General features: G+C 43.1%; 1 protein-coding gene across 1 annotated transcript in view; it reads right to left on the minus strand.

Annotated features, from left to right (window-relative positions):
* The window catches only part of FNDC3B (fibronectin type III domain containing 3B), a 366117-nt gene that overhangs the window by 85284 nt on the left and 266425 nt on the right, over positions 1–14408 (minus strand). Inside the window, exons 12-14 of the mRNA XM_048864394.2 lie at positions 9156–9280; positions 5314–5488; positions 4166–4252 (exon numbers count right to left, since the gene is read on the minus strand). Of these exons, the coding sequence (XP_048720351.2) occupies positions 4166–4252; positions 5314–5488; positions 9156–9280 (387 nt within the window). The remainder of the gene's footprint in view (positions 1–4165; positions 4253–5313; positions 5489–9155; positions 9281–14408) is intronic.

A 14408-nucleotide genomic window follows, 5' to 3' on the forward strand; every position in this document is an offset into this window, starting at 1 on the left:
GCAATGGACAGAGCTAATTCCCAGATGTGCCAGTGGGAGGTGCAGTGGTGCTGAGTCCCAACCCCATCATAGGGATCCTCAGCTAATCCCCTGATAACCCCCCTTTCAATCATATCTTCCATCAAAGGACTCAGATTACAAAGATCCTCTCTGCTGAGGGTAAAAAGTTGGATGGGTCTCCCTCCATAGCCAGTTAATATTACCCCCTGCAGTCAGATGGCAGTGAGGGCGTGTGTGTGTTACTAGAAACTGATGTAAGTTCTTGGAACAGCTAGTCCTGAAACCCACACGAGGAGAGGATATTCTTGACTTAGCCCTCAGTGGAGCACGGGATTTGGTCCAAGAGGTAAATATAGCTGAACTGCTTGGTAATAGTGACCATAATATAATAAAATTTAACAACCTTGTGTGGAGGAAAACACCAAAGAAGCTCATTACAACAGCACTTCCGAAAGGGGAACTACACAAAAATGAGGAAGATAGTTAAAGGGAAATTAAAAGGTACAGTCCCAAAAGTGAAATGCCTGCAAGCTACATGGAAACTATTTAAAAACACCAGAGAACCTCAAATTAAATGTACACCCCAAATTAAAAAACATAGTAAGAAGACCAAAAAGGGGCCATCACTGCTAAACAGAGTATAAGAGGCAGTCAGAGGCAAAAAGGCATCCTTTAAAAATTGGAAGTCAAATCCTACTGAGAAATATAAAGGAGCATAAACTCTGGAAAGTCAAGTATATTTAGGCAGGCCAAAAAAGTATTTGAAGAGCAACTAGCCAAAAAGATGCAAAAACTAACAGCAATTTTTTTTTTAAGTACATCAGAAGCAGGAAGCTGCTAAACAATCAGTGGACGATAGAGGTACGAAAGGAGCACTCAAGGAAGATATGGCCATTGCGGAGAAACTAAATGATTCTTTGCATTGGTCTTCATTGCAGAGAATATGAGGGAGATTCCCAAACCTGAGCCATTCTTTTTAGGTGACAAATCTGAGGAATTGTCCCCAATTGAGGTATCATTAGAGGACATTGTGGAACAAATTGATAAATTAAACAGTAAGTTCCCAGGACCAGACGGTATTTACGCAATGGAACTCGAATGTGAAATTGCAGAACTACTAACTGTGATGTGTAACCTATCATTTAAATCGTCTTCTGTACCAGATGACTGCAGGATAGCTGATGTGACGCCAATTTTTTAAAAAGGCTGAGGGGATCCCGGCAATTACAAGCCAGTTAGCCTAACTTAAGTACCAGGCAAATTGGTTGAACTACAGTAAAGAACAGAATTATGAGACACATAGATGAACACGATTTGTTGGGGAAGAGTCAACATGGCTTTTGTAAAGGGAAATCATGCCTCACCAATCTATTAGAATTCTTTGAGGGGGTCAACAAATATGTGGACAAGGGTGATCCAGTGGATATAGTGTACTTAGGCAAAGTAGGCAGTCATGGGATAAGAGGGAAGGTTCTCTCATGGATTGGTAACTGGTTAGAAGATAGGAAACAAAGGGTAAGAATAAACGGTCAGTTTTCAAAATGAAGCAAGGTAAATAGTGGTGTCCCCCAGGGATCTGTGCTGGGGACAGGGCAATTCAACATAATCATAAATGATCTGGGAAAAGGGATAAACAGTGAGGTGGCAAAATTTGCAGATGATACAAAATCACTCAAGATAGTTATGTCCAAAGCAGACAGTGAAGAGTTACAAAGGGATCTCACAAAACTGGGCAACAAAATGGCAAATGAAATTCAATGTTGATAAATGCAAAGTAATGCACATTGGAAAACATAATCTCAACTATACATACAAAGTGATGGGGTCTCAATTAGCTGTTACCACTCAAGAAGAGATTGTGGAGTCATTGTGGCTAGTTCTCTGAAAACATCCCCTCAGTGTGCAACGGCAGTCAAAAAAGGTTAACAGAATGTTAGGAACAATTAGGAAAGTGATAGATAATAAGACCGAAAATATCATAATGCCACTATATAAATCTATGGTACACCCACATCTTGAATATAGCGTGCTGATCTGGTTGGTCCATCTCAAAAAAGACAGATAAGGGCAACAAAAGCGGGGTATAGAACAGCTTCTGTATGAGGAGAAATTAAAAAAAACTGGGACTTATCAGCTTGGAAAAGAGATGACTGACAGGGGATATGATAGAGGTCTATAAAACCTTGACTGGTGTGGAGAAAGTGAATAAGGAACTGTTTACTCCTTCATATAACAGAAGAACTAAGGGTCACCCAATTAATAGGCAGCAAGTTTAAAACAAACAAAAGGAAATACTACTTCACAGAACACACAGTCAACCTGAGGAACTCGTTGCCAGAGGATGTTGTGAAGGCCAAGACTATAACAGCGTTCAAAAAAAGAACTAGATAAGTTCATGGAAGATAGGTCCATCAATGGCTATTAGTCAGGGATGCAACGCTATGCTCTGAGTATCCCTAGCCTCCACTTGCCAGAAGCTAGGAGTGGACGACAGGAGATGGATAGCTCGATGATTGCCTGTTCTGTTCATTCCCTCCGAAGCACCCGGCACTGGCCACTGTCAGAAGACAGGATACTGAGCTAGATGGACCATTGATCTGACCGTTCTTATGTAAGACCAGCCCAGGGCTAAGTATGCTGCCCAGTCTGCTTACGAGGAAGGGATCAACATCAACATTTGTCTCAAACCCATCATGCAGTATTGGGTTGTGTTATCACTGCACTGTCAGTCCAGCCTTGAAAAGCCTAGTTTCAGTATATAAGTAACTTGCTAAACTGAAGCTACAGGAAAAACTACAGCTACGCTTTTTACTTATCTAGGGACAAGCAGCAGCATAAACCATGGTAAACTCAAGAGCACAATATTACAGCAGTTCATCCACAACGTCCTGACTCTAAAGTTCATGTAATTTTTAATAGTCTAATGTGACATCGAGAGATATTAAATTTGTCTTTAATGCCTGAAGCAATCCTCTTTGCGCAAAACTTTTTGCTTCATCTTTGACCCACTGACATTGTAGTGCATGTTTTTGAGATGAAAGAAATTTTACCCTCTTTTGAGTTTACAATATTAATACAAAAATTAAACAGGGCTTTTTTCAGATATTTACTCTCTAAAATAATGGTTATGTGCTGGAAGCCCAGTGGATATGAACTTTAGAGGTAATAGCCTCTTTCCACACAGTATGCAGTACTTGCAATAAAAAGTGCATGGAGTGATGCCACCTTGTGGAGAAATGATAAATTTACAGGCATGGGCTTTTCAAAGACCTGATAGCCTGGACTGTTATGTTAGCGAGCAGATATTTAACACTCCTCTTCCATAAAATCAGACATACTAATCTTGGGCATTTTTATTAGTAAATAACACTCAGCACTTGTATTGTGCTTGACATCTTCAAAGTACTGTATTAACGAGACGGACTTCTGAATTTTGTTATAAGTTAAAAGATATATTTTTATAACTCTTATAAAATATATCTTAGGGAACACGATCACTAGAAGAAGAAAATATAGGACATTAAATATAAACTTGTTAGACAATCAGAAATTCACACTTAATAGATGGGAAAGCTTCTTTTTCCATATGTTGGGTGAACCTGTCTCCCTGAGTGCTGGGAATGTCCCTGTTTTCAGGACCTCTTTCAGTGTTCCTGTCTGGTTTCCAAAAACAGTGTTTCTCTGTCCCAGTTTCAGTAACCAGTGCAGATTGGCCACCAGAGGGAGTTTCCAACAGCTGAATGAAATGCACCACAAGGACCACTGGAGCCCTAAATCATGCTGTTACATGTTGACATCTTGTCCTCGGAGGAGGCCTTCCAGCAGTACCCCTGCTGTACAAGCCCTTAACCCAGCACCTCCCCTATGTGCACATAGTGAAATCTACAGGGTAAGCCCTCCACCATTACACTCTGTGGTACAAAGGACTGTGTCCTCAATCAGTCTAAGCAATTAACATGTTCTGATGTAAAACATTTTAGCTATAACATTATCATTATTGGAAAAGAGGCCTGTCAAGGAAGGAGACACTTTTTCCACACCTATCAGGTTTTAATCAGAGGAAGGATTTGTGTTTGATAGCTCAGTTTTTCAGTGTTAAGGGGTTTTCATAGTGCAGATCGTTTCAAAATGCCCTGCAACAGAAAAAGGAAAGAAACAAACTTACCCTAAATTTGTATTGTGTGCTTCTTCTGAGATTTTTCACAGTACAGGTTAGCTCTTCTCCAGTGTACTTTGGGTGAAACACGCTATCCTAAAATTTTAATCAAGAACAAACCAAGTTTCTATATATTATCATCAGCATGCATAGATGACATTTGTATCATACAACACAACTACAATTCATCGTGTCAGTATGGAGTCCAAAAGTTTCTCTTGTTTTCTGTAATCTACCATTATCATGGTAATTATTTTCTAAAAGGGTAGAGTAACTAATTGAGCTGAATCATGTGTCATTTTGCTATAAAACAATGTAAGAAAGCAATTTGGTTAACAGTTTAATATATTTAATAGAAATGCAAGTGACAGTCTATTCCAGAAAGCAAGTATCGTACATAGACGTAGGCAGAATGTGGCAGACTGAATTGTTTTAAGGATGAATTACTCCAAATCCTATGACTTTTTCCTTGTGGATTTCTAAGAGGGATTCTGCATGACTCTGCATTATAGACTTGTACCTGACTTTGCTAAGTCTACGAGGTCTGTGTTCTGATGCGAAGCAGAACATTGTCATCTTAGTTATCCTTTCAGACGTGTGTGACTCAGGCATGAACAGCTGCGTAAGTCATACAACTCATGTATGTACACCTGCAAAAAGTTGAGCACACAAGATGTTGAGTGCCCCCATCTCCATCTGACTACAATGGGAGTTGAGGGCCCTCAGCACTTCACAGGAGGGCTCAGGTCTTTGCAGGATCACACCCTTACTCAATGATAAACTGTTTCTAGTGAGTCACCAATGTAACAGAAAGCTGTTTTTTCAAATGGAACTAGGAACACAATTTATTTGGATAAAGAAAGGTTGAAAGAAAAAGAGAAGGTTTTTGTTTTGGTGATGCACCCCAGGAAATATCCCCTAAATTCAGACGCTGGCCTTTGCTTTGTATTTAGTATTTTATTTTTATTTTTTTTTAAACTCATCCTTCTGTTGAGGAGACTTCAGTGAGATCTTGTACAGTAACTACGTAAATATCAGAACAGAAATGTACTCAATAATACAGGGCATAGTCTCTTCAGTGGGGTTGCACCTGTACACGTGAGAAGAGAATTTGGTCCATGCTATCCACTTTATAATAATACTAACACAGAACTTACATTATCTTCCTCCTGAATTTCCAGGGTGTAGGAAATCACTTCTTCTGGTGTACATCCTTCTGCCTTATTCCACTGCAATGTGATCCACGTAACACCTGCTCGAACCAATCTTGGTGCAGAAGGGGTCTGAGGAATATTACCCGATGTGTAGCACACCACTTCCTGGCTGTACCCACTGAACAGGAACGGAGAGAAAGAAGATATCACAATTTTTTTTTCCAAACTGCACTGTTTGCATATATTGGTATAGAAATATATTGTTAGAATATATAGGCATATAAATGATATATAATCGCATACAAAAATATTACAGTAAAAGGACATTCAGACTGCAAAGTCAAGCACTCAGAAGTTAGGGAATGCCAGAATTAAGAATGCCTGTGCAACCTTAATTCAGACCCCTTGTCCACATGCATAACAACACAATCTTTAATGACATGTTTGCATGCATTTATTTCTACAGGACCTCTGGCTCATTCAGTGCACAAAGTAAGGATGGTGCTCTCTGAGTGAGCAGTTAATCAATATTTGTTTTCTCCTCATTGTCCAGTATGTTGCCCCTATGACTTACTGCACTCCCTCCAAACCCCGCACTAAACAGCAAATTATTAATTTCCTCACAGATATTTTTATGGATCTCATCACCATCAGACTGCTTCAAAAACATAAATTAATTTATCTCCCCTGTGAGGTAGGAAGGTATTATTAACCCCGTTTTAAAAATGGGAACTGAAGCACAAGAGTGAATAAAGCTAAAAGTGTCCACTAATTTTGGGTTCAAATCACAGCTCCTATGTACTTCAGTGGAAGTTGTGAGGGCTCAGCACTTCTGCAAATCTAGGGTCACAGAAAAATCAGGAATGCACAGTTATTAGCCACCTATAAAATTCTGGTTTAAATGACTGACTGACTTAGCATCGCATAGAAACTCTCTGGCAAAAGGCAGAGCTAGAATCCAATTCTCCAGAACAACATTTAACTGCCTTAATCATGAGACCAGGGTTCTCTTCTCGCATCCCCATGCTGAATTTGCTACACATCTTCCAATTTCTGCAACAAATGAGGCAGGGATCCTGCAGACAAAAGCCTCATTCACTACACAAGCCTGATTCATCCCCAGGATATGGTCCATCCTCTGCAATGAATAAGTCAGGCATCGTGTGGAAAATACAATGTGTGATCATGTAAATTAAAGACTGTCCCATAAGGCACATGCACAGGCAACCTTAATTCTAGCATTTCTTAACTTTTGTGTGCTTGATTTTGCAATCTTAAGGTTTTCTATTTTTGTGTGCTTTTTAAAAAACTGAGAAAATTGCGAACAGGAAAAAAAACAGAAATTTCTTTATGTGGTCCCATATTGACACAGTTCCTTAGCAGGGTTTGAACCTTTTGATTTAAAATAGACCTCTGCCACTTGAGCTAACAGAGCAACTGTGAGCAGTAGAAGTCTGTTAACCTCTGTGTGGGCCAGCCATTAGAAGAGGATGAGAGACATACTGAAAGAGTAGGTTTCAGAGATATTTGCTGAGAACAGAGTAATGTTAGTACTCAGGAAATGAGGGTTCTCTTCCTGGTCTGGAGGGAAGTGTATTCTGGTAAATACAGACCCTTCTGCTCCTGTCCCCTCATATATCCTTGACAAATCGTCCCCTTGTTTTCCTGTCCCTCCGGCTTCTGTTTCCCTCTTCTCTTGTCCCACTCCCCTTCTGCTCTTGTCCCTACCAGCTTCTGTTCCATGGGTCTGTCCCCTGTTAGCCTGTTCCTCTCCAACCCCCTCTGTTCCTCACCCAGGTCTACACTACAGACCTATATCGGTACAACTACATTGCTCAGAGGTGTGAAAAATCCACACCCCCGAGTGACACAGTTATATTGACCTAACCCCCCCACGTACACAGTGCCACATCGACAGGAGAGCTTCTCCCATCAACATAGCTACCACCTCTTGGGGAGGGGGATTAACTATACTGATGGGAGAAGCTCTCCTGTTGGCATAGGAGTGTCTTCATTAAAGCGCTACAGTTGTACTGCTGTAGCCCTGTATGTGAAGATAATCCCTGAATCAGGCTGCTTTCTTTTCCTCCATGCTACCTAGGTTCCAGCAGGGGGATCAGTTAGAGCATGGGAGAGACCGTCTATCTGCTCTCAGTTCCACAGCAGGCTCATGCTAAGGAGCAACTGTAGGAATAGTCCTGCTTAGCCCTGGGATAGAGCATGCTCAATAGGCTCTCAAGGGTGGAACAGAGCTCTGTGGGGAGTAGAACATGCTCAGTGGAGATGGAATGTTTGGATAATTTTGCAATTAGCCTCTAACAAGCCTCCATTGAGTAAATGCGCATAGCTACTTCTAGACAATTATCGGCGGCTTTTCACGGGGACAGCAAATGGCAATTCTCTGACTCTCGCCCCCTCCCTGCTAATTTTCAAGCCCTTGCTCCAAAGTATGAAGGCATTAGAGCTTCTCCACTAAAAGAGTTATAATATAAAAGGACTGACCATGAATATAACCGTCCCAACCCTCGGCCCACTCCCACCTCAATAATGTGAGAAAAATTGGGTTTTGGAACGTGTCTAGAAGATTAACAAATCTAGGCTCTGGCAAACCAGGGATGGGGAGGACACATTCCAAAACTGAGCACCCTTCACGGACAATGCTCTGTCAGCAGTCCCCTCTCATTTATATTACACCTCTGCTGACAAGAGAGGGGGTGTTTCACAGAGAAAAGATGATCTCTCGGGATATGTGCATAAGGGAATCCATGTGCAAACTGTTGAGAAATAAAGGCCAACGATATCTAGAGGAAGAAGACATAGACATTAACAGAGCTGCTTTATTAAACCATATATGGCTAGGAACTGCATTTTCAGGACTTTTAAAATGGCAGAATTTTCCTCAGAAAAACACATACGTATCTCTCTGGGTATCTGTATTTTTTCCTTCATTCTTTTATTTCCCTCCTCAGCTAAACATTCCAAGTCACAAAACAATGAAAAGGGACTAATTATTTTTAAAATAAGTATTTTGTAAGCTTCAAAAATTATTTTAGCTTCTTCAGTGTATATCCCCCTTCCTCCAATGAGTTTGTATGTGGCAGCTAAAATCCCCACACAGGAAAACTATTGTGTATACTCTGGCATTCTAGCTGTTGTAACTTCTTCTGTCCATTGGTTTCTAGCAGCTCCCTGATCTTGCAAAACCCATTAGCCAGAGCTCCCACTGATTCCCACCAATTTCCACAGGCCTGAACTTAACTCCAGTGCGAGGGAATTGAGTATCAGGACCCACCTTGCTAAAATCCCCTTGAGCAGTGTTAGCCCACTCTTGCCCCTATCTGCTATTCCATTTGTTTTACTCTGCTGCTGGCTGAGCCACCTAAGGCTTGCCAAAGGAGGAAGTGAGTACAAACTTTGCTGTAGTGCTGAAAGAAGACAAAGGAACATCACTTTAAACAAAAGTGGATTATTTTCCAAAATCTGTAACTCAGCTTCCATGGGCTTGTTGCTTTTTTTGGTTCCCCAAGATCCCTAGTGGGAATTATACATAACAGATGTGTGTTCTTTTGGTATTAGAAACAGGCCACAAAACATCATTTAACACCTCCAAAGGGGTCCATCCTCTTAGATCCATTTCATCAGTCTGAAAACTTCAAGTCAGTTCCCTGTGAGGTGAGTGAAAGTTCTCAGAGGATCTATTCTAAGTGCACTATTTGTAGAGCAATAAAACTTTAGCCATTTAATAGGGAGCTCAAGGGGGAAAAATACTAGCAGCCTCTCAGTAGATACTGTCATTTAGAATGCCTTTGCCATGGCAGAGATAACATGGATAAGAAGTAACTTACCTAGTGCCTATGTCATTCTGAGCTGCTAATCTGAAGGTATAGCCCACAGCTGGACAAAGCTTAGTCAATTTGCAATGCTTTTGGCTCCCGAAGTAACATTCTCTGAAACCACTGTTTCTTTTTCCCTAGAAAGAAAATGATCCATAATTGTTTCTTCTCTAAACAAACCTAATGAAATAAATCCAGACATATTTTATTGATCATTTTATTGCTTACTTTCTTAAATGACCAATTATTGACATTAGGGTTAAACACCTTTGCACAAATTAGCACCAGCAATATAAAAGAGGTCTAAACAATTTAAGCCATGGCAGCTTCATTTTAAATAAGTTTCTAGTGTGTGTCGTATTCAGTCTGTAATCAGATTCCCACAGGGCTTCAGTCTTACTCTCGTGACACAGCTCTTCCAGTTCTGTCGCATCACTTATAGCGAATCCATCTACTTCAGTAACTCTTCCATTTATCCTATTTATGAATCAAAATCAGTATGAATACAAACCCAATTAGAGGTGAGATTTTCCCACAAGTTGGTGCCACCTCTCAGCCTGGCCAAAGAACTACACAGAGCCTGCAGCTACCAGTCCTTGTAGATGCTACCTTCTGACCTCAACTACAATTTTAATCCCCATTCTAGATCCTAATTTTTTCCCCACAAGGGGGCTCTCATTCCTCATGTTCTAGAACAGAGGTGGGCAAACTACTGCCCGTGGGCCTGTCCTGCCTGGCCCTTGAGCTCCCGGCCGGGGAGGCTAGTCTCCAGCCCCTCCCCTGTTGTCCCCCGTCCCCTGCAGCCTCAGTTCGCCATGCAGCTAGCGCTCTGGGTGGCGGGGCTGCAAGCTCCTGCTGGGCAGTGCCGCTGCATGGCTGGCTCCGGCCAGGCAGTGCAGCCGCCAGTTCTGCTGCTCTGAGCAGCATGGTAAGGGGACAGGGAGCAAGGGGCTTGGACAAAGGGCAGGGGGGAGTTGGATGGGGCAGAGGTTTGGGGGGCAGGGGGTGGTCAGGGGACAGGGAACAGGGTGGGTTGGATAGGTGTGGGAGTCCTGGGAGGCCTGTTAGGGGGCGGAGGTGTGGATAGGAGTTGGAGCAGTCAGGGGATGGGGGGGGATTGGATGGGGGTGGGTCCTGGGAGGGGGCACTCAGGGGACAAGGAGCAGGGGGAGTTGGACGGGTGGGAGGTTCGGAGGGGGGCAGTCGGGGGTGGGAAGTGGGAGGAGGTGGATAGGGGGCGGTGGCCAGGCTGTTTGGGGGGGCACAGCCTTCCCTACCCAGCCCTCCATAGTTTCGGAACCCCGATGTGGACCTCAGGCCAAAAAGTTTGCCCACCCCTGGTCTAGAAGGTGCAACATACAAGCAATATTCTACAGAGGGTCCGACCTTTGGCTCCACAGCACAAAGCACTCTTTACTGCCACCCTAAAGGTGCAGCTAAGTCTTCGCCCACCAGAGAGGAATATTTGGGTGGTGCAAAACTGATGTAAGAATAAGTGGCATGCCATGGATAGGAAGGGTGTTTATTAGGGATGGGAGAGGTGACGCAAGGCAGACAACATACTCAGCTGTTGCAGTGCCTAGCTGCTGGAGGTATAATTTAGAGCACCTTTGAAGCTGCTCTAAGTAATGCTGGGAGTCATTTCAGGCCTCAACCTACCCAGGCTTGGAGGAACAGCAAAGGGGCATAAGAGACCCTTTTCCCCCCACGTCTTCCCTCAGCTGCATCAAGGGTAAACTCAGTGCAACTAAGGATTGAGTCTATGGTTTCCAGAAGCCTTTCCCTCCCCCATCCCCTTTTTAATGAATAATTCCCAATCCAATCCCACTCTTTAAATACTTCATTCAGTGAAAGAACTGAGCTCAGCTTTACACAAATATATTTCCTCGATATCCTGGACTTTCCTATTGTGAACAACTTTGTTTGCAGATCTGGTAACAATCTCCTTGGAAATCACTTAGGTTCTGAATGTAAAGGGGATCTGAAAAAGAGACTGCTTAAACCTCAAGTGATGTGATTGGTCTGTAGTGCAGTGGCTTTGAGAGGACTTTTAGCTCTTCAGTCTATGAAATATTAACGTAAAATTCATTGAGAATAAGGTTCTGAAGCAGCAGGACACGAGAACACAGCACAGTCTCCTCTCCCATCGAAGGAACAGTCATGCTATTGCCCTAAAATTGACCCACGAGCAAACGTAATCCTAATCCCTGCAATTTCTTCTAATGTGAAAATTCCATTATACAGCTAGTCATTTCTGTCACCCTTCTCTGTGCCTTTTTATCTTTGTCTTCTATCTGGGTAAAATTCACACTGTGCGGAGGGCCAATACAAGACCTGAGTGTTTCATGTACTGAATGCTGGGTAATAACATGAGAGGCCTCCATGTTTCTAAAATTAAACTGGCTCTTTACTGAAGAGAACTATTTACAGAGATGCTGCAACGGCACCAAGCAAGTAAGCCACCTGCAAACAGACTGACCTCCTGGTGCTTCCTCAAAACTCTTCCTCCTACAACCTGTGTTCCCCTTCCTCCAAGTGACATGCAGGTTGCACCACTAAATCCTAGTTTGAGGGTTTCAATGACACCTAAGTGGTGAATAAATCTTGTGCTGGCCCCTCGGCAAAGGGGAGAATTTCACTCTTTCCTTCAGACTGCAACATGGAGAAAAAAGCATAAGGGACGGAAAGGACCAGAAAAGAAATTTCTTCCCCAGGCACAAAGCCTGAATAGATGAGTTTGGTGCAGGGGCTTCTCATGAAATCCTCCCCCAGCAAGCCCAAGCACTAGAAGGTGTGAATGGCTGCGGTCTCTAGCTGCAGCTTCATTAGCCCTTCCCCCCATTCCTTCCCCAGCCCAAGATTCAATCACTGGAGTCAGATTTCAGAGTAGCAGCCATGTTAGTCTGTGTCCTCAAAAAGAAAAGGAGTACTAACAAATTTATTTGAGCATAAGCTTTCGTGAGCTACAGCTCACTTCATCGGATGCATTCATTGGAGTGTAGCCCATGCAGGGTGCTCACATCAGTGTATTGGTGGAGCTTAAGCCCCTGGTACACTGGTGAGTCATACTTAAGAGTTCCCCAAATTGTGCCTCCCTCCCCCACACAATGAAATTCCATCAAATGAATGATGGACTTGTCTACACTGGCAAGCTTCTGCGCAGCGCTGCAAAAAAACCCACCTCGATGAGAGTCGTAAGGCTATTTGCTCAGAGGCTCCAGCACTCTATTGCCAGTGTAGACACTTGATTGCTTTCTGCGCTGTATTTGGCCTCCGGAGCTGTCCCATAATAGTGACCACTCTGCTCATTGTTTTGAACTTGGCTGCCCCTCCCCTTTCAAAGCACCGTTTCTGAGGGCCCTTGCATGCTATGCTGATCTGCTCTGGGGCACAAAGCAAACCATTAATGTGGAATGCTCCTGCTGTGGAACCTGTGTGAATGAGTGACAGATTGCTGTGCAGAGAGCCCAGGGAGGGAGACGGGGGCTGATGTCCGGGTTTCCCCCTCCCCCTGCCTCAGGACTGGTTGCTTCCTGCCACTGTCTGAACACACTCTCAGTCCCTCAAAACACACTGTCTCTCTCCCCACCTCCATAAATAAACACACACACACACACTCCCCCCCCGCCCCGCCCACTTCAGTTGAAAAGCAGCTGGCAATTGGGTAGGATACCCATGGAACAATGGGATTGGGAAACCTGCATCATGTGATGCTGTGCCTGCCCCACGAGGCATTGCAAACCCTTCCCAAAGCACCCTGCAGCCAGCTGCACTGTGGGATAGCTACCACAATGCACTGCTGTCTTTGCCAATGTGGATGTTCTCCAGCGTCACAAGCAGCAACAGCGGTTTAAGTCCAGCATTTTAATAAAAGTGGTATAACTTGTGGCGCAGAAACTTGCCAGTGTAGACATACCCTATGTCTAGAGGCCTCTGCAGTTGTGGAAGAAGGGCCAGGATCTTCCCCCGGAGGGAGTGGGACCTGTAATTTTGTTAGCATCAGAGTGTTCTGTCCAAGGATTCTACAAACTGATAACACTTCTGTAACTATTGAACCAAACTACCTTAGTGTAATTGACACTGATCCTGCAAGGGTCATTTACATACTGTCGTCACCTGAAAGAAATGAAATGGCTGCACATATTAACCTTGCACACTACGTTAAAAGCAACCAATTTATTCCCAGAAAGATGTTTGCAGACCTCAAATGGGCACAATCACAGAAAGATGATTCCAGGAGCATCTTTCATATACTTTAGGTGATTGCATTTCCATAGCAATGATAGTGGACCCAGTTCTCCACTCCATGCTCCATGTGGCAGTCAAACACTTCTATTTTGATCAGGTAGCACGTTGCACTCATCAGGCACATATACACACTATATGCATTATGCACGGTGCAGTGCCCTGGAGAATCAGGCTCTGTTTTGTAACGGCTACAGAAGCACATGAAAGGGCCTATGTCACAACTCTGAACTTCTAGTTCCTGAGAACGCAACGAGGAGAGTGTAGCACATCTAGAAAGTATGTGTATAAAAGCTCAGAACAATCATGCAGACCTCCTGTGATGCATAGAACTTGAGAGTCACATGAGGGATGTTCAACACATTGACAAACAGCCCTATCTTACTTTTAGTCATACAGTACCATTCTCCATTTGCTCAAGAACTCAGTTTACTGCACAATCTATTAAGATATTTCCCAGCTGCCCTTGTTGTAATTCTGCTACACAGCTCAGCTAAATTAAGGAAACAACACTTTAGGACTTCAGAGTAGCAGCCGTGTTAGTCTGTATCCACAAAAAGAAAAGGAGTACTTGTGGCACCTTAGAGACTAACAAATTTATTTGAGCATAAGCTTTTATGAGCTACAGCTCACTTTATCGGATGCATACAGTGGAAAATATAGTGGGGAGATTTTATATACACAGAGAACATGAAACAATGGGTGTTACCATTCAGACTGTAACAAGAGTGATCGGTAAAGGTGAGCTATTACCAGCAGGAGAGCGGGGGATGGGGGAGGGGAGGAACCTTTTTTAGTAATAATCAAGGTGGGCCATTTCCAGCAGTTGACAAGAACAGTAGGAGGAGAAATAAACAAGGGCAAATAGTCTTACTTTGTGTAATGACCCATCCACTCCCAGTCTTTATTCAAGCCTAAGTTAATTGTATCCAGTTTGCAAATTAATTCGAATTCAGGATTTGTGACTCTTATCTAAACTGATGCTTATTTAAAAGATACTTATAGCTAGAAGTAGTTTAT

This window comes from Caretta caretta, chromosome 9 (assembly GCF_965140235.1).
Source record: "Caretta caretta isolate rCarCar2 chromosome 9, rCarCar1.hap1, whole genome shotgun sequence".
NCBI lineage: Eukaryota > Metazoa > Chordata > Testudines > Cheloniidae > Caretta > Caretta caretta.